Raw genomic sequence first — 27,022 nt, 5'->3', positions numbered from 1 at the left:
GAACTCCGAGGGCTGATCGGCTGATCGGCTGAGCGGCTCCCCCTGGTGGCCATGGTGAGAAGGAGATCACCGCTGGTAGCTGCAGGACCAGGAACGGGGAATCACCAGCTCCCAAACACTTTTCTGCTCCCCCCCAGAAAAAAAAACAAATAGATTTTAAACTTTTAAATCTGGGGTCTCAGACAGAGCTGGGTCAAATAAACATTCAAAACACAAATCCTTTTGGCAGCAGTAAAATTCTGATTGGTTTTGAGGGAACAAATACCTTTGAACCAATATTCAGGAAAACGTTGTTTATATGATTATGTATATTTCGCTCAGTAAGACGTTTCTTTGCAAAATCTGAGGATTTGACATTTCTCCAACACACATTTCTGTTTTTCAATTACGAAATCTCATTTGTATTAGTCAGGGCCAGTATATTTTCTGCAGGGTGTAAGGTGTTCGTTGGACAGTTTTATCTGAAATCTAGCCCAATGCAAATTAGCAGCTTCCTCTTTCTGTCGCCCAGCAGATAATATCTCATTTACGTCATGCTGAAAACGTTGCTGCAACGTTTTACAACATTGCAGAGAGGTTGTGAGGAGTAATAGCACTGTAACGACATTGTAACGTTTCTATCAACTGCCCACCAAAAACAGCTCCACTGTAAATAAATCCACCTCACACTTCAACACATTAAAGATCTGTTGGCAGCCCAATAAAATAAAGAGGTTTTCAAAACTTTCCACACCCTAAGAAAACGAAACGTTAACCCATTACTGGGTTAGTTTGGAATGTCCTACAGTTAAACTTGCGTAACGGTAGTCTTTTAAGATTACTCACGATCTCCGCCTCCTTTCTCAAAATATTTATTCTTATGCTCGTCTAAAATAACCTCTCAATACCAGCGTTTGGCTGAATGAAGCGTTGTTTATTGATGTATTTTTTGTGTGGGGGGAATTGTGTGTTTAGGTTGAATAATTGCTCGGCCTGTCTCCAACACGACGGGTTTCGTCTGTTTCTGACGAAAGCGAATGCTTCATGTGCCATCTGTCTCTTCAGGACAGGAAGCTCACATCTGGGGAATTACAGCCGATTACAGCGCTGTAAATACCCCCATGCCCCCCCCCCACCCCCACCCCCCCATAAATACTCCCCCCACATAATCCCCATTCACTCAGCCACCAGGCCAAAACTCTGCTCGTCCTGCAATGACTGCATGTGATGTGTGTTCTTACACAGGCAGTGAGTACTATAATAATAATAATGAGTGTGAGTGCATGCGTGTATGTGTGTGTGTATGTGTATAAGTGAGTGCATGCGTGTGTGATTGTGTGCGTGTGTGTGTGTGTATGTATGTGTCTGTGTGTGTGTTTGTGCGAGCATGTGTGTGTGTGTTTGTGTGCACGCACGTGTGTGTGTGTGTCTGTGTGTGTATGTGTTTATGTGAGCATGTATGTGCGCACGTGTGTGTGTGTAGCTGTTACCAGGCAGAACTCACCCCAGTGGGGGGGCAGTGTTTCTGGGCGTACCACTCCTGGCAGTAGAGACACACCTGGATGCCCTGGCCAATGAACAGGCAGATCCACATGATGATGTTCCAGACGGGACTTTTGCGCTTGTCGTTCAGGGTGAAGTTGAACACCACTGACAGAAAGGCCAAGAGGAAGAGGGAGAAGTTATAAGGATGTACAGACATGTGTACAGAAAGAGAAACAAACAGGCAGGCAGGCAGGTAGACAAGGAGTTCAATATTGCTTGACAATTGGAATGAATTTATGGTTAATGGCAGAATTCTTATCTGTTTTTTGTCTAAGTTTGCGATATGCTTGTGTTTTGCGAACCGAAGCACATATAGCAAATGACCTTATGTGCATTTTGCTGAAAATCAGTGTACCGTTTACATAATTAAGCAATACTTATTGATTGTAAGTGCGGGATTTCTTCCTTATCCTCTGAATCAAATCTACCTTGAACTGTTGAATTTTTGTCGTAGGAAATTCAATACCTTACCAGAGTAAGGTGTGTGGGAAGCACTCATTATTCCTACAGTTTCTGGTGTTTTCTTAATCCCATTCAGGCTAATGAAGTTAATCCCATGTAAACACCGTGCTCTCAAATAAAAAAGCACACTGCCCATCAGTGCATTATTCACAGATTAATCTCTGAACAGTTCCAAACAAGGAAGTGGAAATCCAATATCACTCATTATTTAGCTTCTAGAATGACCTCCGTATTTTTGTTAAATTGTGCTGTTTCTCTAGTACGCCCCTCTCATTCTCCACCACAGGAAGATCACACGACGATCATGTGATGATCGCATGTTTTTATTTCTGAGTTTCTGGGGAATGTCACCGAGGCAGCTGCGATACCCCAGGGCGTTTCCTCAAAGAGGCAGTGTTTAAAAAGACTCAGCGTCGAACCGCTGGGCAGAGCCAGTAGCTTTCAGAATTCACTCCAGTCTTTGGTGCAGAAAAGCGAAACATTGCATTGTATTTACGTTAGGTATTTAGTAGGGGCATTGTGCAGAGAAATTTACAAAGGAGCGTACATAAGGGTTTAGGCAAAGAGCAGAGATGATGTACTGTAAGTCATTTGGGTCACAACCAGCGTTCACGGACATTGAGGACGTATTGCTTAGCAGGTGAGTATGAGGATATAGTCTTGGATGCAGCACAGCCAGGGGTAATAAATTTACAAAAATACTTCAATGTTCAAGGTTTGTTGAACCAAAATACAGTGAAAACAACTGGGTTTTCAGTATGTGGCTGATAATGTAAAATAATTATGCACTAAAAGAGAGATGTGATGATCTGATCCATCCATTTTTATTCTACGTTATTTTTGTAAAGAGCCCTTTGCTGACAGGTTGACTTCTCACACTGTGTATCATTATAGGCATTCTCCAGAGGGGATCAAAATGAATAACAAACCATTTGAGGTCGCAGGTTTGATCATGTGAGAGGCCACTGCCATTCTACCCTCCAGATAATTCCTTCTGGAAATATCCACCTGCATGAATGGATCGTCAGTGAAGAATACCGGTCAGTGGCGTCACTAGGGTTGGTGACACCCGGTGCGGTCGACCGTTGGTGTCACCCGATGTTGTCAAAGGGGGGGGGGGGTTTGGGGGTGTGGGCGCAAGGAATTGCGTTGTTATGCATTCAAACGACAAAGCGCTGCTCGTCACATTAATACCGCTAATTGAATCAACCGGCGGTAAACTGCATCGGAGAAATGAGCTGTTTCGACCCAGCTTCGCCTCACTCACCCCCAATGACGGCGAAGAGGCAGAACATCACCGGGTAGAAGAACCCGAAGCAGACGGTGAAGACGTACTCGTGCACCACCGCGGACACGACGAACACGGACAACATGGCTGCCGTTCGAGACTTGCGCCTGGACAGCTGGGAGGGGTCAGGGGTCAGAGGTCAGAACGGTGGCGTGAGATCAGCATTCGACGAATCAGAACGATTGAGGCTGCTGTTTATAAATGAAACATAGTATACAGTCATAACAAAAAAAGCAGAAATATGTATTTTGAACCTGAAATTGGGAGCACAGTCATTAAGGCAAATAATCACATACATGAGACATTAATCATCCACTAACTGTACACCTGATAACTCAGGTTTGGTAGTGAGGGGAGATTACCCAGAGGAAGTCTTGATACGCGTAGGAGTACAGCCAGTCATGGACCACCACATTCCAGGTCCTGTAGTAATTAGCGAAGGAAGTGGAGTTCCACCAATCCTGGGAGAAAGGGGAGGAGCTTAGCATTGAGTGAAGTCTTTTAAAGACACATTTATTATTCATCATTGTTACACGTAACAGGGCGTGTTACTGATGTCACAGATTTAGTACCTTTGCTCAACGGTACAATAACTAATAAAATGGGTTGATCAGGAGAAATTGGGATGATAAACTAGCTGGAAAAAGGAATAAACTACTATCTTTTTCAGAGTTTCAGGGCTAAATGTTACAAATGAATCTCAATGCTATGGGAAAGGAGAGCTATTATTTCCTGTCCAATAGGAATGCCAACTCATCTTCTCTCTGTGGGAGCTGTCAGAAGCCCATCTGCCTGAACTGTCAAACAGGCAAAAATGAAAGAAGCGACTGAGAATGAAACCTGCTCAATGGTTTGAGTTTAACTTGAGATGAGAAAGGTGACTGTAACCCAGAGAAGCTTGTATGTGTGTGTAGTGTGTGTGTGTATGTTAGTGTGTGTGTGTATGTGTGTGTGTGTGTGAGTCTCACCTTGTAGAACATCCTGTCGGCGAAGCGCAGCATCTCAGCGAAGGCGTTGAGCCAGCAGTGCAGGAAGGCGAAGAAGGCGAGCAGCAGGATCAGCATTCCTGAGAGGAAGAGCAGCATTCCCAAAGTGAGCCCAACACTCTAATCAGCAAATACACTCACAGTCCCCCACCCAGCATTCCCCAGAGGAAGAGCAGTATTCCCAAACTGAGCCCAACACTCTAATCAGCAAATACACTCACTGTCCCCCACCCAGCATTCCCCAGAGGAAGAGCAGCATTCCCAAACTGAGCCCAACACTCTAATCAGCAAATACACTCACTGTCCCCCACCCAGCATTCCCCAGAGGAAGAGCGGCATTCCCAAACTGAGCCCAACACTCTAATCAGCAAATACACTCACTGTGCCCCACCCAGCATTCCCCAGAGGAAGAGCGGCATTCCCAAACTGAGCCCAACACACTAATCAGCAATTACCCTTATTTTCCCCCACCCAGCATTCCCCAGAGGAAGAGCAGCATTCCCAAACTGAGCCCAACACTCTAATCAGCAAATACACTCACTGTCCCCCACCCAGCATTCCAGGTGCTCGAGTGACATTCCCAAATCTGATTGGTTCATGTGACCGATCGCACGTGGCAGAAACGCTCATGATCCCAGCAGTAGCTGATGGTTTGTGGGATTCATATTTAGATGCCAACTCAGCGTTCAGCAGGGCGACTCAGCGTTCAGCAGGGTGACTCAGCGTTCAGCAGGGGGACTCAGCGTTCAGCAGGGGGACTCAGCGTTCAGCAGGGGGACTCAGCGTTCAGCAGGGGGACTCAGCGTTCAGCCGGGGGGACTCAGCGTTCAGCCGGGGGGACTCAGCGTTCAGCCGGGGGGACTCAGCGTTCAGCCGGGGGGACTCAGCGTTCTGCAGGGTGACTCAGCGTTCAGCAGGGCGACTCAGCGTTCAGCAGGGGGACTCAGCGTTCAGCAGGGCGACTCAGCGTTCAGCAGGGCGACTCAGCGTTCAGCAGGGGGACTCAGCGTTCAGCAGGGGGACTCAGCGTTCAGCAGGGCGACTCAGCGTTCAGCAGGGGGGACTCAGCGTTCAGCAGGGGGACTCAGCGTTCAGCAGGGGGACTCAGCGTTCAGCAGGGTGACTCAGCGTTCAGCAGGGGGACTCAGCGTTCAGCAGGGGGACTCAGCGTTCAGCAGGGGGACTCAGCGTGTGACTCAGCGTTCAGCAGGGCGACTCAGCGTTCAGCAGGGCGACTCAGCGTTCAGCAGGGGGGACTCAGCGTTCAGCAGGGGGACTCAGCGTTCAGCAGGGCGACTCAGCGTTCAGCAGGGGGGACTCAGCGTTCAGCAGGGGGACTCAGCGTTCAGCAGGGCGACTCAGCGTTCAGCAGGGTGACTCAGCGTTCAGCAGGGTGACTCAGCGTTCAGCAGGGGGACTCAGCGTTCAGCAGGGGGACTCAGCGTTCAGCAGGGGGACTCAGCGTTCAGCAGGGGGACTCAGCGGCACGGGTACCTGGGAGGGTGGAGTGGAACAGCGCGAGGACCAGGGTTCGAGTGCTGAAGGGCTGGCTGTTCTCGTTCATGAAGACAGGAATGCAAAGCCTCACCAGGATGAAGTATGCATAGAACAGACAGCCCAGGATCTGCAGGAGAACAGCAGAGGTCTCAAACACACGCGGTCTGAGCCCGTTTGGGTGGGGGACCTGAGTTACACAAGCCTGAATGCAGTCCTCTAATATACTCCTGAGGCCAAGGATTTCAAATGGAGTTTACTTTTAAATCAAGATTTCAGAGTTTATATGTTTAAATTAAGTAACTGTGTGCTGCACAGAGGTGCTGTATGGGGGGGGGGGGGGGGGTTAGGACAATTCCAAGGGCCCTGGATTTTTTTGGCTGGCCTGGGGTGGTGGGGCCTATTGTCAAATCTTTTCATGGGGCCCAAAATCCCTGGTGCTGAGAGGAAGGAATTTTATGTGCAGGTGCACATGAAGTCAATGGAAGCAAATAGGTAGATTAAATCCTGGGACACAAGTGCAATAGTTGTGTTGTGTGAGTTGCAAGACCCAAAAAATTATGCATTTTAGAATGCATAATAAAATTTTAAAACAAAAAAAAGTATTTATCATACAGAAACATATAAAAGGAATATTGGCACATCTCTATTTAGCACTAAATTGATATTTTAAATAAATAATATCACCCCTGTATTAATTTGTTTTAATAAAATGTAATGGAGTGTAACGGAGGCACTCACTAGCTGCCATGGATACAATATTCCACAATACAATACACAATACAATGTTGGAACTGTTTAGATTTGCTTTGCTTGCCTGGGGATATGCAAACAGGTGCAAATTCAACTGAAGAGAGACAGGAAATTTAGTTTCCTCTTTAGCCCAAAAACGGAACACTGACTTACCTGAGCAAAGGTCACTCCAACATAGTTCCACCTTATGTAGGGGTTCCTGTTATGAGATATCATATTTAAACAAATGATTAAAGGTAGTAATACTGATTTAAAAACTAGGGAAAACAGAAAATCAGGCACATTGGTAATCAAGAGGAGCATATATGTGCTTTGACATAAAGCAAAGCTATAGCCGTGTATGTAAGTTGTTGAGCTGTGTATAACTCATTGTTAGTTCTGCAGTCTGTGCATCATTGGGCCTTAGAACATAGGACTGTTAGCATACCCCGTCCTCAGGAGTGCCTACCTATCTCAGTAAATGAGTGAACTGTGAAGCACAGACTAAAAGCCTTTTTACGTATAGTTTGGGAACACTGTCTTTACGAAGCTGCTCTTTGAGCTTTACAGTCACACACTATATGACCAAAAGTTTCTGGACACCCTTTGGTCTGGGGCTGTTGTTCATGGCCTGGATCTAGGCCCCTTAGTTCCAGTGAAGGCAAATCTCAATGCATACAATCACATTCTAGATGATTCTGTGATACTCCCAACTGTGATGTTCTGTGTAAGGACCCACACGCAGACCAGGGAAATCCAAAAAACGTTGTCTTTAATCAGTCCGAGGTTCGAAGCCAGGTAGTCAGAGAGAGGACGGTGCCAAATCGAGTTTCCAAAAGAATAGTGAAAAGACAGGCAAAAAATCAAAAACCAGGAGATCAGAATTGCGAAGGTACAAAGGGACAGGCAAAATAGAAGTCAAGGCAAAGCGAAGGTCAAACCAGAAGCAAACAAAACCAAAAGGGGCAGGCAAACTCGAAGTCGGGCAAAGGGGTGTCGCAGGAATCTCAATAGACAAAGGCTTACAAATAATCGGCACAATGAATATGATCAACGTTCTGACACTGAACAGGTGGAAAAGACTGACATTTATACACTGGGGAAGATAACAATCAAGGAGGGGTTAAGTGAGTGAGGGAGGAGTAACAAACAACATCCAGGTGAAGAACATTAGGAAAACTAATTCAATGACAGGGGACTGACAAAACGCGGACTGGAATCACATAGACAACAATGATAATAGACGGCCTGGGTGAAGCAGGTAAAACACGTGCAGAGAGAGAGAGGTGCAGTCAGAGCAAGAGACAGGTGCAGGCAATTGCAGAACTCAGCGTTAGAGCAGGCTAGAAAGAAAAGGGGTGGAGCTACAGCGCAGCATGGAAAAGGGGAGACTGGTTAATGTATTAGTATAGTGATCTAAACTATCAAAAACCCAAAACTAGTGTGTGTTAGTCCATTAGTAATATTCACATGTTAGTATATTAGTGAGGTTAGTACTTTACAATCTATAAGTTAGTAGGGATTAGTAGAAATTAGTAAAACTAGAAATCAGCAGGAAGAAAGTAAAGCGAGACTGGAAAGAAGGGGGGAAACCATGAAAACCCGGAACCACCCGAATAGTGAAATCGCACAAGTACAGGGGAGTGAAGCAGCTCAGGGAACACAGACACAGAGACAGTACTGGGGAGACAAGTGACCGGGAAATACAGACTACAACACCCAACAGTTTGGGGAAGGCCCTTTCCTGTTTCAGCATAATGCCCCTGGCACACAGCGAGGTCCATATAAAATCGGTTTTGTTGAGAATGGTGTGAAAGAACTTGGCTGGTCTGCACAGAGACCTGACCTCAACCCCATCCAATACTTTTGGGATCAGGTGGAATGCCAACTGTGAGCCAGTCCTAATTGCCAAATCAATGCCGGGCCTCACTAATGCTCTTCTGGCTGAATGGAAGCAAATCCCTGCAGCAATGCTCCAACATCTAGTATAAAGCCGTCCTAGAAGAGTGGAGGTTGTTATAGCAGCAAAGGGTGGCCCGACTCCATATTATTTCCCACATTTTTGGATGAGATATTGGATGTCATGTGTCCACATACTTTTGGCCACACAGCTCATCTTTTGTATGCTATAGCCATCGGCAGGTCCTATAATCTGTGCTCTCAATCCTTGATCAAATTACTACAAGGCATACATTTCTATGTGAACTGATGAGAGTGGACACCCCTGCTCCAGAGAGCTGCTTTGCTGAAAGACTTTAAATCAACATTCCTGGAGGATATTCAGGAGGTATGGAACTGTCTCCAGTATCTGCTCTTAATCGTGTGTCGCTGATGTCTATCAAAGCCTTCACACAGTGTGTGTACTGCACACATGGCCAGACCTCCACTGGTAAACAGATCATATGCAGTCTCTCAACGGGACCGCCTGGTGAAAGGAAGATTAAAAGCAAAAAAAGAAGTAAATGAAATGTACGGTTGTGTATGAGCGTTGGCCTCACCTGGGGTAGGACTCCCTGTAGATCAGCGTCGGGCAGAAGAGAAAGTACAAATAGCTGGAGAATGTGGGCAATCTGGGAGATGTCCCTGAATAACAGATAGAGCTCAGTTAGACTTTACTGAGTGCAGCAGGCTAACCCTTTGAAAAGTAGGGTTTTTTGTCTTTTTAATGTTTTTTTCAAAATTCTGAGTCAGTGTTCTAGAACTCCATGGCTTTCAGTTACCAGTAGCGATTGTGACATCAGCATTAGAATGTTCGGTTAAGAACATTCTAAACACATATTTGTGATCTCACACCTTAAATAGTTAAAGCAACATATTACTAGGGGACCCCAAATGCTGGTCCTAGACCGTAGGGTCTAGTTTTAGCACTAATTATACAATGGCTTGGCTGAATACTCAAATCTGACTGGTCCAAGCGTGTGAATTAATTTTCAATAACCAGCCACCTCGGCCTTTTAACAGCTCTAAAATTAATGATGTACAAAATCCAACATTCTAAAGCAGCAAGGTCATTCTTTAGATTTTGAATTATTGTTACATCCCCTCCCCTTTTCAATGTCTAATTTCACTCTTGAAGGCAACACTGAATCACGGTTGTAGTTACACTTTAGCTTATAGCTTGATTTAGGGTTGACAATCATCCCACAAAACATGGAATCCTCCCTTATTTGGACAGTAGAATAGACATTCTGTATTTAACTCATGGCTACAGGACACATTTTCTTCCATATCTCTGTATACAATTGCGTTTATTGTAGCTTCTGTTTTGAATGTAATTCAACAGTTAGCTAGCTAGCTAGCCAGGATAACAAGCATGCTGTGGGACCATTTTGACCTAAAACCCAGCTGAATTTTAATATCGGCTTGGTAACAAGTGATGGTGAACCTAGTATAGAGCTAGCTTACATTCTAACCCGGTTTCAAAGGGTCTCAAATGTGGATTTCAAATGTGAAAACAGAAGGCTGTAGAGCCTGTGGATCTCCAGGACCAGGGATGGGGTCTGCTGCTTTTGGCTCTAGTCATGTTAAGCTGCTAGGTCAGGGCTCTCAAACTCTTGACCAGGGGGGACAGGAAGTATTTTTGGTTTCTTTTAAATCAGCAGCCAATAATAGGCCTTGGAAAGAAGGTGTGTGGATCCTTCTGCCAATCAATGATTGAATTGCATACTGCCAGTTGTGTCCTCCTCGATTTCAGCTTGAAATCTCTGGGCTTGCTTGTCACTGAAGTCAGGTAACAAAGTGAATATAGTGCAGTGGTATTATAGTATTTTGAGATATTACCCTGTTTTACCTGTATTACCCTGTTTTGTCTTGTGTATGACTTCTGGAACATTCTCCCGGATAAATGAATAGCTTTTCATCAGGAAGCGGATCTAAAAGCAAAGAGAAGAATCAGCGTGCTACCGATCCTATCCTGCAGCTGCCAGGGCTTTTACTGAGCTGTTCAGAAACCCTGTCCACTTCCTTCAGTGAGCCACTCAGGATAATGGCTTCTGATAAATGCCGCTAATGTAGAGTAATGGTTTCTATCGCCCAAGGGTCACAGCTGAACTAAAGATGCCTCAAAGTGGCTAAATGTCCCTTCTTTGTGGAAAATGCTCGCTCATCACCCCACTTGCCTGGCCATAGAAATATCAGGCCCCTAACAATGGCCCTTGGGCAGAAACTCTTAGGAAAACAATGTGTTTGAAACATCGCTGAAGTACAGGTCAGCAGAGCGGAGGGCTGCAGCTAAGGCCAGGAAAATGTCCCCTCTCTCTCATGCTCCTCCACTCTCTCACACTCCTCATCTCTCACGCTCCTCCACTCTCTTACACTCCTCCTCTATCACACTCCTCCTCTCACACTCCTCCATTCTCTCACACTCCTCCACTTATACTCCTCCTCTCATGCTCCTCCACTCTATCACTCATCATCTCTCACACTCCTCCACTCTCTCACACTCCTCTGCTCTCTCACACTCCTCCACTCTCTTATACTCCTCCTCTCTCCTCTCCTCCTCTCACGCTCCTCTACTCTCTCACACTCCTCCACTTATACTCCTCCTCTCATGCTCCTCCACTCTCTCACTCCTCTCTCACACTCCTCCTCTTACACTTCTCCTCTCTCAAACTGCTCCTCTCACGCTCCTCCACTCTCTCTCACTCCTCTCTCACACTCTTCCTCTTACACTTCTCCTCTCTCACACTCCTCCACTCTCACTCCTCCTATATCTCACACTCCTCCACTCTCTCACACTCGTCCTCTCTCATACTCCTCCACTCTTTCTCACTCCTCCTATATTTCACACTCCTCTGTCACAATCCTCCACTCTCTCTCACTCCTCTCTCACGCTCCTCCTCTCACACTCCTCCTCTCTCACAGTCCTCCACTCTCTCACACTCCTCCCCCCTCTCACACTCCTCCTCTCTCTCACACTGTTCCTCCCTGCTCCCCCCCCCCACTCCAGCCCTGCTTTATCTCTGACTGAATCAGTCAGTGAGCGCGATGTTTACTGCTAGCGGAAGTGACTCACTCAGCCTTGCCTTTGCCATCTCAGCATTAGCTAATGAGTCCTCAGACATGGCTTTCCTGGCCAGCCGTTTGCCTTACACTGGCAGGCCGGAGCGGCAGACTTTGGATGCTAGCGTCTTGCCAAGGCGCTGAACCCAAAAAAAGGGGTTATCTAACAGGCGTGGCGGTCATGGTGACATTGAGAGCAGATACAGGCCAGTTATCGACCCTCATTACGCAGAGTGCTTTCTTTTCCTTTTGCCAGTGAGGCTTGGCACAGTGTGCTTTGCCAGGGCTGTGGGTCAGTAGCTGCAGGTCCAGCAGGTTGCCAGCTGTTTCTCTGTCCTGCTCTCTGACTGTGAGCCTGTGTTTTCCTCCACACACCTACCTCCACACACTCACCTCCACACACCTGTGTGTTCCTCTCACATACCCCACCTCCACGCAGGCACCTCCACACACCTGTGTTTCCCTCTCACACACCTACCTCCACACACTCACCTCCACACACCTGTGTGTTCCTCTCACACACCCACCTCCACACACACACCTCCACACACCTGTGTGTTCCTCTCACACACCCACCTCCACACACACACCTCCACACACTCTGTCCCATTTAGGCCCAACATCCCATCAGCACTTTACCTGCCGTGTGAGTGCCCCTCCCGTTGCCAGGAGTAACTGAGCACATTAAACAGCGCACTCAGGTGTGCTAAGGTGTGATGGGGGAGAGGTGGAATGCTGCTGGGACCTGTAGTGCTATGATCTTATTTAATTACGATTATATATCTATTAACCCTAATAAATAATATTTTTTGCACAGGGTAGCAATACAAAAGCATGATGCACAAAAGGGCTACATATGACAAACTAGAATACATGACAGATATGGGACGTCCCAGCTGATGGGGGCCTGTTGGTGACCCTACCTGCTCCAGAATGATGATGAATCGTGAGGCGGGGGGCAGCTGGTGGTGAATGACCGTGTAAATGGGGAAAACACCCAGAATGCACGTCTGCATGGCCGCCAGCACTAGCCCGGCCCCCGCCGTAAGCACCCCTTTGAAGCGGCTGGAGTGGTAGAGTCCCCCCCAGGTGCCCAGGACATGGTACGGTCCGGCCAGCGTGTAGCTGAACATGAGCAGCCAGGCCCACAGCACAGTGGAGAGCTTCCCAAACGCGTAGGACAGGAGGTCGAACTCCAGCACAAGCCTGGCAGGGTGACACTCCATAACCAAACAACACAGGCAGCAGGGCTGGACCCGCTAAACAGGACTAAACAGGACTGAACTGGCTAAACAGGACTAAACAGGGCTGAACTGGCTAAACAGGGCTAAACAGGGCTAAACAGGGCTGAACTGGCTAAACAGGGCTAAACAGGGCTAAACAGGGCTAAACAGGGCTAAACAGGGCTGGACCCGCTAACAGGACTGAACAGGGCTGAACAGGACTAAACAGGGCTAAACAGGACTGAACTGGCTAAACAGGGCTAAACAGGGCTAAATAGGGCTGAACAGGGCTAAACAGGGCTAAATAGGGCTGAACAGTGCTAAACAGGACTAAACAGGGCTGAACAGGGCTGAACAGGGCTAAACAGGTCTAAATAGGGCTGAACACTGCTAAACAGGACCAAACAGGGCTGAACAGGGCTGAACATGGCAAAACAGTACTAAATGGGGCTAAACAGCACTAAACAGAGTTCAACAGGACTAAATAGGGCTAAACAGCACTAAACAGGGTTAAACAGGACTAAATAGGGCTAAACAGCACTAAACAAGGTTAAACAGGACTAAATAGGGCTAAACAGCACTAAACAGGGTTAAACAGGACTAAATAGGTTTAAACAGTGCTGATCCCTGCAAAACAGGGCTAAACAGGATTAAACTGTGTTAAACTGTGCTGAACAGGGCTAAACAATGCTGAACAGGGCTAAACAGGCTACTGAAATCCTAACCATTCAGTGATTCCTCATATTCTCCGCCCTACCTGCCCTGATCGATGTAGTCCACCGCCAAGGTGCTGAAGATGAAGAGGAACAGAGCAGCGATGAACATGTGGTAGATGGTCCGGATGTGGTTGATCTCAAACAGCTCGCTGTGGGGAAGGAAGGAGAGGTCCTTAAATGTCACCCATCGAAATAAAAGTGAATATTCAGTTTTCCCTTCACAGTACATATGTACTGCGCATCCAAATAAGAGGTTTTTGGCAAATTATCGCTATATGACCAAAAGTATCTGGACATCCCTTAGACTGGGGCTGTTTTTTCATGGTTTGGGCAAGGCCCCTTAGTTCTGTTAAAGGCTAATCTTAATGCTATGTCATACAGTAACATTCTAGACAATTCTGCTCTTTCCCAACAGTTTGGTCAAAGGCCCTTACCTGTATCAGCATGACCATGCCACCGGGCACACAGCGAGGTCCATATAGAAATGGTTTTGTCGTGAACAGTGTGGAAGAACTTGACTGGCTTGCACAGAGCCCTGACCTCAACCCCATCTTATATCTTTTGGATCAATTGGAAAGGCCAACTGCGAGACTGGCCTAATCGCCCAATCAGTGCTCAACCTCACTAATGCTCTTCTGGCTCAATGGAAGCAAATCCCTGCAGCAACGCTCCAATATCTAGAATAAAGCCTTCCCAGAATAGTCGAGGTTGTTATTGTAACAAAGGCTGGACCAACTCCATATTAATGCCCATAATTTTTGATCAGATGTTGGATGTCAGGTGTCCACATCCTTTTGGCCATGTAGTACATATTTACTGTATGCACAATTGCCAAATGACCTGTATTTTTGAGATTGCTGAGCAACTAGGTGGGAGGATACTGTGAGGGTTGTTTGGAGTGCATTTAATGCATGCTACCCACAGGTACACAGGCTCCCATTGTGTTTGAGTCATGCTCAAAATTCCAGCCGTTGTTGACTCTAGGTTGACTCAGACAGTGTTTATGTTGATTTTGGTCACTTTGAGACCAGAGAAATGTCACTGTGAAGATGACTGTGTTCCTGCGTGACGCCGCCCAAATGATTCTGCCTCGTAATCTGCTCTTCCACCGCACAAAGGGGCGATCTGTGCTTCCTGGCGTCATCGGTTACGAGTGAATTACCTTTGGTTTGCGTCTGATGTACTTAAACAGAGATGATGAACTACATTCTGGCTTTTGTTTCTTTGGGGGGGGGGGGGGGGGGGGTTGCCCCCAGGGGTCTGTGAAAATTGTGGCCTGGGAGGGGGCTGGACTGTGGGAGAGATTGTACTCACTGATGGGGGGGATTGTGATCTCAGACATCATTCTAGTGACCCCACCAAATATGAGGTTATAGTTTTTTGGGGGGGCTCATTTGGGGGAGTTCACATACAGGGTGGGCCCTAGGATTTTGGTGGCCCTAATCCTTCTTACATTGCATTGTTATGAAATACCACTAGTTCCGCGATAGGGGATGAATAAGGTTATTACGAAAATAACGTTATTTACCTTAGATAAACATTGGGTTGTGTGGCCCCCCCTCGTGGTCGTGTGGCCCCCCCTAGCGGTTATGGCCCTAAACAACCACATAGAGCATTTATGCCACAAGATGGCCCTGTTCACATACTCACTCCAGTATTGATCTTCTGTTCATAAACACCTTTCTGTCTTCCATTTTGTCAGTTCTGGAAATAAATAAAATAAATAAATTAGAACAGGGTGAAACATGTCAGCAGTAAGTTTTGCTAGAATTTCAGCTCATTAAGGATGCCAGGCCACTCCTGAGATGGAGCAGCAGAGGCTGATGGCAGTTTTTTTGCAAGTTTTTCCTGAAACATTCTGAAACCTGGTTCAGTGACCTCACCTCCTGGACTTTCCCTTGGCCAGGCTGTCGCCCCCGGCGACGAGGCGGCCATGGCGGGGGTGTGACTGCAGGGACTCGGAGATGGCCTTGTCCAGGAGGTCGCTGACTGACGCCTGCATCTGCTCCAGAAGCTCCGCCTTCACCTGCTGCAGGGCCGTCGTCACGGCAACAGGGAACAACTGATGAAGTCACGCATTCATTCAATTCCACATGGAGCGTTTGGGTCACCTTTCACCTGTTTCTCAGGTCAGTTAAAGAGGGTTTCTCTGAGGGCCCATGAAAAGGGTATTGCATATTCAAGGGCATCGTTAAGTTTAGATTTAAGTCCTGAGAATATAAAATCCAGCTCTGGAGGGCTGAAGTGTCTGCAGATTTCCATGGTTTCCTTTCAGTCAGCAGCCAATTTGGACCTTAAAAACAAGGTGTGTGAACTCTTTAGGCAAATCAGTGGCTTAAATTAAGAACTTGAGCTGGAACACACCAAAATCCTTCTGGCTCCATGTCAGAGCACGACTCTCTAAAGCAGGGGTCCTCAATCTTATCCAGAAAGGGCCGGTGTGGGTGCAGGCTTTTGTTCCAACCAAGCAGTAACACACCTGATTCCACTAATCAAGGTGCTTAGCAGAGATTCCAAGGGGTTGATTAGTAGAATCAGGTGTGTTACTGCTTGGTTGGAACGAAAGCCTGCACCCACACCGGCCCTTCCTGGATAAGATTGAGGACCCCTGCTCTAAAGGAATCAAGATCATAATAAAAAGTGAAACTGAAACCAAGCTGAAATGAGTGCTCTTATGCCCCCACTGTCTTGCTTTTGGTACAGCTCAAACAAAGGCCACGCAGCTCTATGTCTTTGATCAGATGCTGTGCTCTATGTTCTCAATCTCTTCACCGTGTCCTAGGTTATTCAGAGTCTTCGTCTCCCCAGGCCTGATGGCTCACATGTTTTGTTGCATTTTGTTAAAATGGTTAACGTACAAAAATGCTTACTAACAAAAACCTGGAAACAGACAGCTATCAATCACTTTCCTTACCTCTATGTGTCTCTTCCACTGAATCAAATCATCTTCTTCAGGCTCAGCCTCCACGGCACCTGCACACACACACACACACACACACACACACATGTGCACACACACACACACACACGCGTGCACACACATATGCACACACATGGACACACAGACATACACATGCACACACACACACACACACACACACACATGAACATTCCCACGCACGCACACACATATACACACACACACACACACAACACATACACACACACACGTACACACACACACACACACACGCGTGCACACACATATGCACACACATGAACACACAGACATACACATGCACACACACACACACACACACACACACACACATAAGCACACACACATATGAACATACACACGCACGCACACACATATACACACACACGAACACACGTACACGGACACACACGCACACACACACAAACACAGACATACACACGCACATGCGCACGTGAACACAAGCATGCACGCACACCCACACACACACACACGTACACACACACATATGAACATACACATGCACACGCACACACACACACACACATACACACACACATGCACACACACACACACACACAAACACCCATAAACCCGTTTCTGCCTCAGTGCTAATTTACATGTGATTGTCAATCGCCATTAATTTCATTTATGCAGATATACCTCAGACTTTGGCCAAGGAAATGCTAAATGCTAATGTATCCTGTATCTCCCAAGCAAACATATCCATAAACTACAAATCAAAATGGTGGAAGTGCAGGCTGATTTGCAGGTTGCACAGAGGTATGAAACTACACAAAAAAGCAAACCTATATTATATATGAAATATATATAAGTAAATGTATATTAAATACTGTCCATCCCTGCATTGTATTCATGGATTGGCTCTTGAAAGGGAATCATCCTTTATTTACATGCAAAAATGTACGTCAGTCATTATGAAAATGCAATTCATTGATTGGTTATTGGTCATCACATGGGTGGCTGGCACGTCACTGATTGGTTATCAGTCATTAAAGGGAGGGTTGGCTGTTCATTCATTGGCTTTCAGCCACTGGAGGGAGGGCCGACTCACCGTGCATCTTAGGATCGGTCTCTGAAGGCGGGGCATTGCCGTGGTGATCCTTGGCATCGCCACGGTGCCGCATACTGTTGCCTGTGCCATGGGTTGCCATGGCATCTCTAAGGGTGATTTAGGCACTGGCTCTGAGACCTGTAGAGACAAACAGGAAGTGAGCAGGGTGGGGCGTGGGGGGGGGGGGGGGGGTGATTATCTAGAGCACTCATTTTAGGTAAGGTTCTCCACGGGATCGTGATTTCCAGAGCACCCACGCTTTGCTCATTGTTAAACAAATTGGGGTCACAACAGTACTGCGCTGGTACCTGTTCACCAAATAAGAACATAAGAACACATAATGAGGAGAACAGGCCATTCAGCCGATCTAGAACATAAGAACATAAGAATACATAATGAGGAGAACAAGCCATTCAGCCCATCTAGAACATGAGAACATAAGAATACATAATGAGGAGAACAGGCCATTCGGCCCATCTAGAACATAAGAACATGAGAGTACATAATGAGGAGAACAGGTCATTCGGCCCATCTAGAACATAAGAACATGAGAGTACATAATGAGGAGAACAGGTCATTCGGCCCATCTAGAACATAAGAACATGAGAGTACATAATGAGGAGAACAGGCCATTCGGCCCATCTAGAACATAAGAACATAAGAACACATAATGAGGAGAACAGGCCATTTGGCCCATCTAGAACATAAGAACATGAGAGTACATAATGAGGAGATATGGTGTAATTATACTGTACACTATCTGCTGCATAAATTCTACTGAGATTTACACCACGCACAATTCCCAGATTAAGATGTGTTCGGAGCCATTTTGATTCTCTCTGAATGCTTATGGATAATTCCTCCCAGCGTTCAGATCCCTCCTGCTACCTGCTCCTGGTTTTGTGCTTCAGGTTAGGGGTTAGGGTTCAGATGGAGGGTTAGGGGTTAGAGTTCAGATGGAGTGCTAGGGGTTAGGGTTCAGATGGAGTGTTAGGGGTTAGGGATCAGATGGAGTGTTAGGGTTCAGATGGAGGTTAGGGGTTAGGGTTCAGATGGAGGGTTAGGGGTTAGGGTTCAGATGGAGTGTTAGGGGTTAGGGATCAGATGGAGTGTTAGGGGTTAGGGATCAGATGGAGTGTTAGGGTTCAGATGGAGGTTAGGGGTTAGGGTTCAGATGGAGGGTTAGGGGTTAGGGTTCAGATGGAGTGTTAGGGGTTAGGGTTCAGATGGAGTGTTAGGGTTCAGATGGAGGGTTAGGGGTTAGGGTTCAGATGGAGGGTTAGGGGTTATGGTTCAAATGGAGTGTTAGGGTTCAGATGGAGGGTTAGGGGTTAGGGTTCAGATGGAGTGTTAGGGGTTAGGGTTCAGATAGAGGTTAGGGGTTAGGGTTCAGATGGAGTGTTAGGGGTTAGGGTTCAGATGGAGGCTTAGGGGTTAGGGTTCAGATGGAGTGTTAGGGTTCCAATGGAGGGTTAGGTTTCAGATGGAGTGTTTGGATTCAGATGGAAGGTTAGAGTTCAGATGGAGGGTTATGGATTAGGGTTCAGATGGAGTGTTTGGGTTCAGATGATGGATTAGGGGTTAGGGTTCAGATGGAAGGTGAGGGTTCAAATGGAGGGTTAAATTAGGAGAAATCCTTCTTTCCCAAGTTACCCCTTATGAGGGCCCCTTGGGAAAGAGAAGTTTGCACTGTGTACTCTGGAGAAGGAAGAATTTGGTCCCTCTTGTGTAGACGTTAATGTGTGTTTACTGTATTTAGCCCAACTGGGAATCTGGTGTTAAGTTTAATAATCCAGTGTCTTTCAGTCCTGCGTCTGGCCTCTGCTGTCCAGCTGACATTTGTTTGAAGGCCCAATATTTCTGGTGCCTCATGTCCATGGTGAAGGAAATGAGCAACTAGGTGTGTGTCTGTGTTTTTATCATTTTTAATGCTATATATGAGCTCCACTGAACTAGTCCTAATCTTATTACCTGATTCTCCTACATATTTTATGCCACAGTGATTACACTACATAACTTTTATGCAGTTGTATACATTGACTTTAAGTGCTTGTTTAATATGGCATGTTGTGTTTGTCATGTTGCTCTTGACTGCAGTGGCCTGTTGGTAAAGTATCAGGTCTTGTGTGGGTACAGTGTTGATTTCTGGTAGTTTGCAGCTCACCAGACGGTCTGTGAGGTCCTTGTTTTTTCTGTAGGCAGAGATGATTTTGTAGTCCTGCAGCAGGTCTGTGTTTTGCAGGGTCCTGGACAGGTTCTGTTTGAGTTCCTGTTTGCTGCTTTGCTGAGTGCAGAGTAGGTGGTGATGAGTGGGAGGGTTCTTCTAGCGTCTTGTAGTTTCGTAGTCAGCAATGTCTTCCGGATCTGTCAGAGGAAAGATCTAGAATACCCCCCCCCCCCCCCCCCCTTGGTTTTAATGCATTGAAGACGGTTTTGGTGGCCTCTTCAAAATCTGTATACTGTGTGCATATTCTGTCGAACCTGAGCAAAGTTGATTTGATCAGGCCCTGAAAGGTATGCTTTGGGTGGAGACTGTTCTTGTGTAAAAGAGTCCAGACGGAGGGTTAGGGTTAGGGTCAGGTTTCAGATGGACTGGTAGGTCTCACACCATCTCTCTGCTCTACTATTACTGCTACTATCTTACTGTATCTCACTGTTCAGGTTTATTATCTTATTCAGCTCCTGACCTTAGTAAATTATACTTTTTATGTCATGTTCGCAGCCTGAAGCACTTTGCAACATTAGGTGCCTTTAAAACACATTCCTATTGTCCTATCAGTGTGGATAAAAGACTATGTTCATAATGAATGTTCCTTGTTATCAGTGTGATGTCATAAAATAGCTATTATGAGAAATGTTCTTATCACTAGTTAAGTATCATTGAATGCCTATTGGTTTGCAGGTGTATTGTATAAATAATATAACTATGAGTAATCCTTACTTCAGAACCTGGATTCATCTATGTGGATAAAAGACAGTACATTTTCCAAGACGACAGTTCACATTTTCTTTGTATATTTTTGTAATATCACAAATAGAAATGCGTGGTTTTTAGTCAAATGCTTGAAATACCTCTTCTATGGTTTTTCTGAGCTGTGAGGCCGATGAAACATGAAGTTATTAAAGTAATTTAGTTTTTAATAATGTATTTGATATTAATAATGTCAAAAACATGCATCATGCTAATCTCCCTAAGAAATCTTCAAGTCATTGACTGGAGGCTGTATGTTTTACAGGTTACATAAAAACAGAAAGTCCTGCAACCATAAGAATTGTTCTCTGTATTTTACACTTCCAGAAACCTTCAGCAACCCCCTGTTGTCCAGAATATTTAGAGCTAGTTTCTGACCTTGATAAATATTAAGGTGTAATGAACAGACACAGGTTAACTGAGGTTTTACGAGAACAACAACACTGAAAGACTCTCCCTCGTTCAGGCTACCTATACTTTAATACAGAAGTGCTGTCCAAGAAAGCCATCCATTCCAGTTTCAGAAAGACATTGGTTTTGCAAAAAAAAAATCACTTCTGGAAGTTTCTGCGTAGTGCTTTGGTCTCAGGTGACTTCCTCCCTACCTGAATGCCGTGCCTTTGCCTCGGTCCTTAACGCTCTTCCTGTCTCTGTAGCAGAGATGGGAGAGCAGGCTGTGCTTCGAGGAAAGACGGGGTTGGGGTGTGTCGTACTCACAGGTTCCCGACCCGCCAGGGGCGTCTGCTGAGGGGTCCAGTGATGGTTAGGCAGGAGAGAGAGGCACAGCCTCGTGTGTGGGCTCTGCAATGAGTGAACTGTGTCCCTCCGTAACCTGGGTTTATGGACCGGCCTTTGGCCTGATTTACTCCCGCATCAATCACTGTTTACTCCTATCTGTCAATTTACACACCCACACACACACTAACATACACACATTCACACTACCATACACGTGCATACACACTAACATACACACATTCACACTCACACACACACACTAACATACACACATTCACACACACACACACACACACACATACACACTAACATACACACATTCACACACACACACACACACACACATACACACTAACATACACACATTCACACACACACACACACACACACACACATACACAATAACATACACACATTCACACACACTCTCACACTAACATGCACGTGCATACACTCACACGCACGCAAGCACGCACGCACACACACTAACATACACACATTCACACACACACACACACACACACACACTAACATACACACATTCACACACACACACAGTCTCACACTAACATGCACGTGCATACATTCACACGCACGCAAGCACCCACGCACACACACTAACATACACACATTCACACACACACACACACACACACACACACACACACACACACACATACACACTAACATACACACACACACACACACACACACACACACATACACACTACCATACACGTGCATACACACACATGCACGCACACACACTAACATACACACGCATACACACACACGCACATATACACACGCACACAATAACATACACACATTCACACACACTCTCACACTAACATGCACGTGCATACACTCACACAAACGCAAGCACGCACGCACACACACTAACATACACACATTCACACACACACACACACACACACACACACACACACTAACATACACACATTCACACACACACACACACTCTCACACTAACATACACGTGCATACACACACATGCACGCAACACACACTAACATAAACACGCACACACACACATGCACATACACACAAACACTAAGACAGACACACACACACACACATACACACAGTTATGTACTGCTATACTTGTGAGGACTTCCGACTGATTTCCATTGACTACATTAATTCCGTAACCTCTAACCCTAACCACTACATGCCTAACCTTAACCCTAACCTTAACCTAATTCTAACCCTAACTCTAACCCTAAGTCCTAACCCTAAAACAGCCTCTTGAAATTGTGAGGTCCTCACTTTCCGTAATTTTCCTCATCTTTCTATCCTTGTGAGGACATTTGGTTCTCACAAAGATAGTATTACATGTACACACTCACGTACATGTGTACACACACACGCAAGCATGCACACACACACTAACATACACACACACATGCACACACTAAAGAACACACACATATACACATGCAAGCACGCACACACACACGTAAGCATGAACACACACACAAACATACACATGTGCAGACACATATACATTCATATATGCAGACAATCATACACACACACACACACACACATTAATTTATTCTGTGACCATGCCTTTATGTTAGGGTGGACTTTTGCATTACAATTATGTATTATGAATAGACTAAGAAAGTGTGATTAGATTAAAAGAGAAGTATTCTCTTCTCGTACGTTTTTCCATAAAATTATAATTATTCTAATATTCTAAACTGGGATTAAGATTGACCTAATTAGAAGTAGTTCTAAGACCTTTTAATTTATTTGAGTTTTGACTGTTTCATTTGCTAATGTATGATTCAATACATACACCTAAACAAATCTAAAAATGTAACAATGAGAACACAATGATATACAAATATGAGCACCTCCTGTTCAATTAACACATTGAGTTTTATTCTATATAAATTAAAAGTATTCTGTTTAAAACCTTCTGTCTTTTGAACAGAACGTTCACTGTGAAAGGTTTCCTAGGTTTTCCTCAGGTTTTTTTTGGGGTGTGGGGGGGGGGGTTCTGGTGGTGGTGCAGAGTGCTGCAGTTAATTCAGGTATATATTCAGCATAGACTAAAGGCTATTGTTAGTCACGTTCTACGTTTAAATAAGTCGTTTCAGCTTTAAAATGTTTCGGTAATGCCCAGAGTGTGTTTTTTTTAATATTAGTATCCTATCATGTTATTTGGCTAATGTGCTGTGGGAAATCAAGCTCAATGATAGTGAAAGCCATTAAGAACACAAGACATCATAAAATGGAGCCCTCCACTGCTGTTGATAGTGTTGCCATGGAAGCATTACCAACCCTTGTCGGACCCTGCTCTTCTCTTCTCCTCGTTTTATTGGCCCCCAGAGCGAAGACTCCAGGTCACATGACCCCAGCTCCACCCACGACTGTAGCACAATAACAGTTATCAGGCACTTCCGTTGATCTGATCACTGATCATTTTATCTCCCTACCATTATAATATCATAATGTTTTTGTAAATACACTGTGAGTTCTTCATATTGCTACATGCATGAATCTATGCTATTTAATCTAATAACCTCATTCCAAAGTCTTATAGACAAACCCACGCTTAGCAGAGATGGGAAAGGATGCCTGGGAAAAAGAAGAGACCAAGTCGACTGGCATGTACACAGGATCCTCTTTAATGGGTTTTATTTCTTCAGTGATCGTTTATTTCTCAGAAGCTAGAGTCAGGTTGCACCGCATGCAGTATTTCACACACTTGTAAATAAATGAATAAATAAATGCAAAAAACAGTGACGTTTTCACGTGTCCAATTGGCAACATTTTCTTTCGTTTTTTTTTTATTTTTTTTAATCTCTACAATATCCGCCATTCCTTTTTTTTTTAACCAAGTGCACCTATGTTTCGCTAAATGTATATAACGCACTGTACTAACATGACCGCAAAATCATAAGTTTGTTACAACTCAGACAGAAAACATGGATAGACACACAAGTGATCAGGCTATTCCCCGTTGAACATCCCCTATCTAGTGCAAAAGCCAGCATTGTTAGACAAATTACACAAAACCCGACTCCTCCCAATTGTGTGGATGGTTACATTCTGAAAAATGTATAATCTAACTTTCAAAAGAGCGATTCCAGTCTTTCTTTTGGGCTCGGAACATACGCACACGCGACCAATCAAAGCAGTTTATTAACGTATGCACACGCGACCAATCAAAGAAGTTTATTAACGTATGCACACGCGACCAATCAAAGCAGTTTAACAACGTATGCACACGCGACCAATCAAAGCAGTTTATTAACGTATGCACACGCGACCAATCAAAGCAGTTTATTAACGTATGCACACGCGACCAATCAAAGAAGTTTATTAACGTATGCACACGCGACCAATCAAAGCAGTTTATTAACGTACGCACACGCGACCAATCAAAACAGTTTATTAACGTATGCACACGCGACCAATCAAAGCAGTTTATTAACGTATGCACACGCGACCAATCAAAGCAGTTTATTAACGTATGCACACGCGACCAATCAAAGCAGTTAATTAACGTATGCACACGCGACCAATCAGAGCAGTTTATTAACGTATGCACACGCTACCAATCAGAGCAGTTAATTAACGTATGCACACGCGACCAATCAGAGCAGTTTATTAACGTATGCACACGCGACCAATCAGAGCAGTTAATTAACATATGCACACGTGACCAATCAGAGCAGTTAATTAACGCTGACCAGGCCAGAAGCCGCTAGCACTGAATGACAAACGTTAGGCGCTCACTGAAACGAGCACACCGGCCTCCTCTCTGCGGGACACACAGTGGCGAGAGTCTGACAGTGTGAGTGACAGGCGGGACGGAGGCGGGACAGGAAGTTAGCCTTGTGGGCGGAGCCAGTGAGCCGCCCTAAAGCTCTGAAGGACTGTTGGCCTACAGGCCCGAGCGGAAGGGCCCTGACTGGACCCTGCAGCAGGCTCCGCCCCTCCCGTTTTCCTGACTGTCTGATCAGGAGGCCGGCAGGGAGGGGCATGGAGGGGGCCGGCTTGAGCAGGGACACCCAGAATGGGGGGGGTCACATGCCAATGCTGGCTGGCAAGGCAATGACTGACTCCACCCACCACTCAGTCTGGGCCTACACCCAGGGAGAGCCTCTGACTCCGCCCACCACTCAGTCTGGGCCTACACCCAGGGAGGGCCTCTGACTCCGCCCACCACTCAGTCTGGGCCTACACCCAGGGAGAGCCTCTGACTCCGCCCACCACTCAGTCTGGGCCTACACCCAGGGAGGGCCTCTGACTCCGCCCACAACTCAGTCTGGGCCTACACCCAGGGAGAGCCTCTGACTCCGCCCACCACTCAGTCTGGGCCTACACCCAGGGAGGGCCTCTGACTCCGCCCACCACTCAGTCTGGGCCTACACCCAGGGAGAGCCTCTGACTCCGCCCACCACTCAGTCTGAGCCTACACCCAGGGAGAGCTTCTGACTCCACCCACCACTCAGTCTGGGCCTACACCCAGGGAGGGCCTCTGACTCCGCCCACCACATCTGACTTCCCGTTCAAGTTATCTAATTAACCAAGACAGCGGTGACATCACCTTGCCGGCAGAAAACTGAGTGGAGCTCCACCAATCACAAAGTATGTTGGTAACAGTCAACAGAACAACACTGATGATGATTGGTGGACAAGCTGTGCCTACGCTTCCTCTCCATAGGTATTAGACATGCAGTAGTCTCCACCAATGACCACTGGAGAAACTTCTCTCTGATTTTTATCTGTAAAGTGATGTCACAGCTGTCCTATCCCTTATTTGTCTCTGAGTAGTCTAGCCATTTGCTAAAAGGACTAAGCGGCTAGTGAAGCATCCCACTCATCTTGCTTTAGCCTTGCAAATGGAATAGCTATTCTGCAAACGCAAACACGCAGACATAGTGCTCACACGTGCACGCATACACGCACACACACACATACAGAGATGGTAACTGTATTTCAGTTAATGAGGTCGTGCAATTAATCATTTCCTTTCCGTATAGGGGACTTGTCTTACTACAAGATTGATTTCTTAGCATTCAGCAGTACTATCAACAATAAATGAATGAATAAATGAATAAATAAATAAATAAATAAATAAATAAATAAATAAATAAATAAATAAATACACCATTTTGAAAAGAAAATAAACTTTTACAGACATTACATTCCACAGTAATCATCAACTTAATGCATATTTAAATAGAGCAAAGAATAGGATATGTAAACTTCATAAATTAATGTTCAAATATAGTGGTGTATAAAAATAGTTGCTACAGAGTTACTGTAAAATGATTTTTTTTTCTTTTTTTCCCATCTCTCCTGTTTACATCAATAACTGACAAGCAGGGGAAGACTACAACAGATACATTTCAGGGGAATGCTATTAATCAGTACAGAAACATCCAGCCAAAGTGAAATAGACAATATGTTACAGTTCAGAAAATTATATATATATTTATATGTATATATGTATACAAAAAAAACGTCTCCCTGTAATGGTTCTTATACAGCTCAGTCATTTGAATTCACTACTAATAGCTAATGTTCCTGGCCTGCTTCTACCCATGAATCACGCGAAGCATCGCTGAATACGGAGGCCTTTACAGGCCAAAAAGCCCAGAGAAGACAATCGGCGTGATGACCTCAGGATGCGCTTTGCTTCTGCGTGCTGAGGCCTAACCCCGCCTCGTCAGCGTGCTGAGGCCTAACCCCGCCCCCCCCCCCCGACTCCATGACAGCGACTGCAACCCCAGCGCACCAGCGAATGAGCAGATGTGAGGTAATTAAAGCGCTCATCGATGCGTTAGCCGTTCCCGTCGCGGTCCTGAAGTACCCCTATCAGCTGGACTG

The 27,022-nt window shown here is 45.7% G+C and overlaps 1 protein-coding gene across 1 annotated transcript; it reads right to left on the bottom strand.

The window, feature by feature from the left end:
- Positions 1–16: 16 nt before the first annotated feature.
- On the bottom strand, positions 17–16,418 carry soat2 (sterol O-acyltransferase 2). The gene is made up of 14 exons (XM_035387426.1): positions 16,341–16,418; positions 15,310–15,455; positions 15,077–15,130; positions 13,468–13,575; positions 12,411–12,693; positions 10,277–10,358; positions 8,985–9,069; positions 6,661–6,706; positions 5,755–5,884; positions 4,243–4,340; positions 3,637–3,735; positions 3,254–3,389; positions 1,484–1,629; positions 17–123 (listed from the first exon to the last, which is right to left on the bottom strand). Exons 2-14 carry the CDS (start codon positions 15,426–15,428, stop codon positions 67–69), a joined length of 1,443 nt encoding a protein of 480 aa, XP_035243317.1. The 5' UTR covers positions 15,429–15,455; positions 16,341–16,418; the 3' UTR covers positions 17–66.
- Positions 16,419–27,022: the final 10,604 nt, after the last annotated feature.

This window comes from Anguilla anguilla, chromosome 13, assembly GCF_013347855.1.
Source record: "Anguilla anguilla isolate fAngAng1 chromosome 13, fAngAng1.pri, whole genome shotgun sequence".
Lineage (NCBI taxonomy): Eukaryota > Metazoa > Chordata > Actinopteri > Anguilliformes > Anguillidae > Anguilla > Anguilla anguilla.
This window is presented reverse-complemented; position numbering and strand designations above follow the sequence as displayed.

What these genes read in the sequence shown, in the direction of transcription:
- soat2 (XM_035387426.1), bottom strand. Translation starts at nt 15,428, where the DNA reads ATGCAGGCGTCAGTCAGCGACCTCCTGGACAAGGCCATCTCCGAGTCC. An exon ending in GACAAAACAGGGTAATACAG is followed by an intron (nt 9,070 to 10,276) that starts GTAAAACAGGGT and finishes TCTGTTATTCAG; the next exon opens with GGACATCTCCCAGATTGCCC. An exon ending in TTGGAGTGACCTTTGCTCAG is followed by an intron (nt 5,885 to 6,660) that starts GTAAGTCAGTGT and finishes GTTCTCCTGCAG; the next exon opens with ATCCTGGGCTGTCTGTTCTA.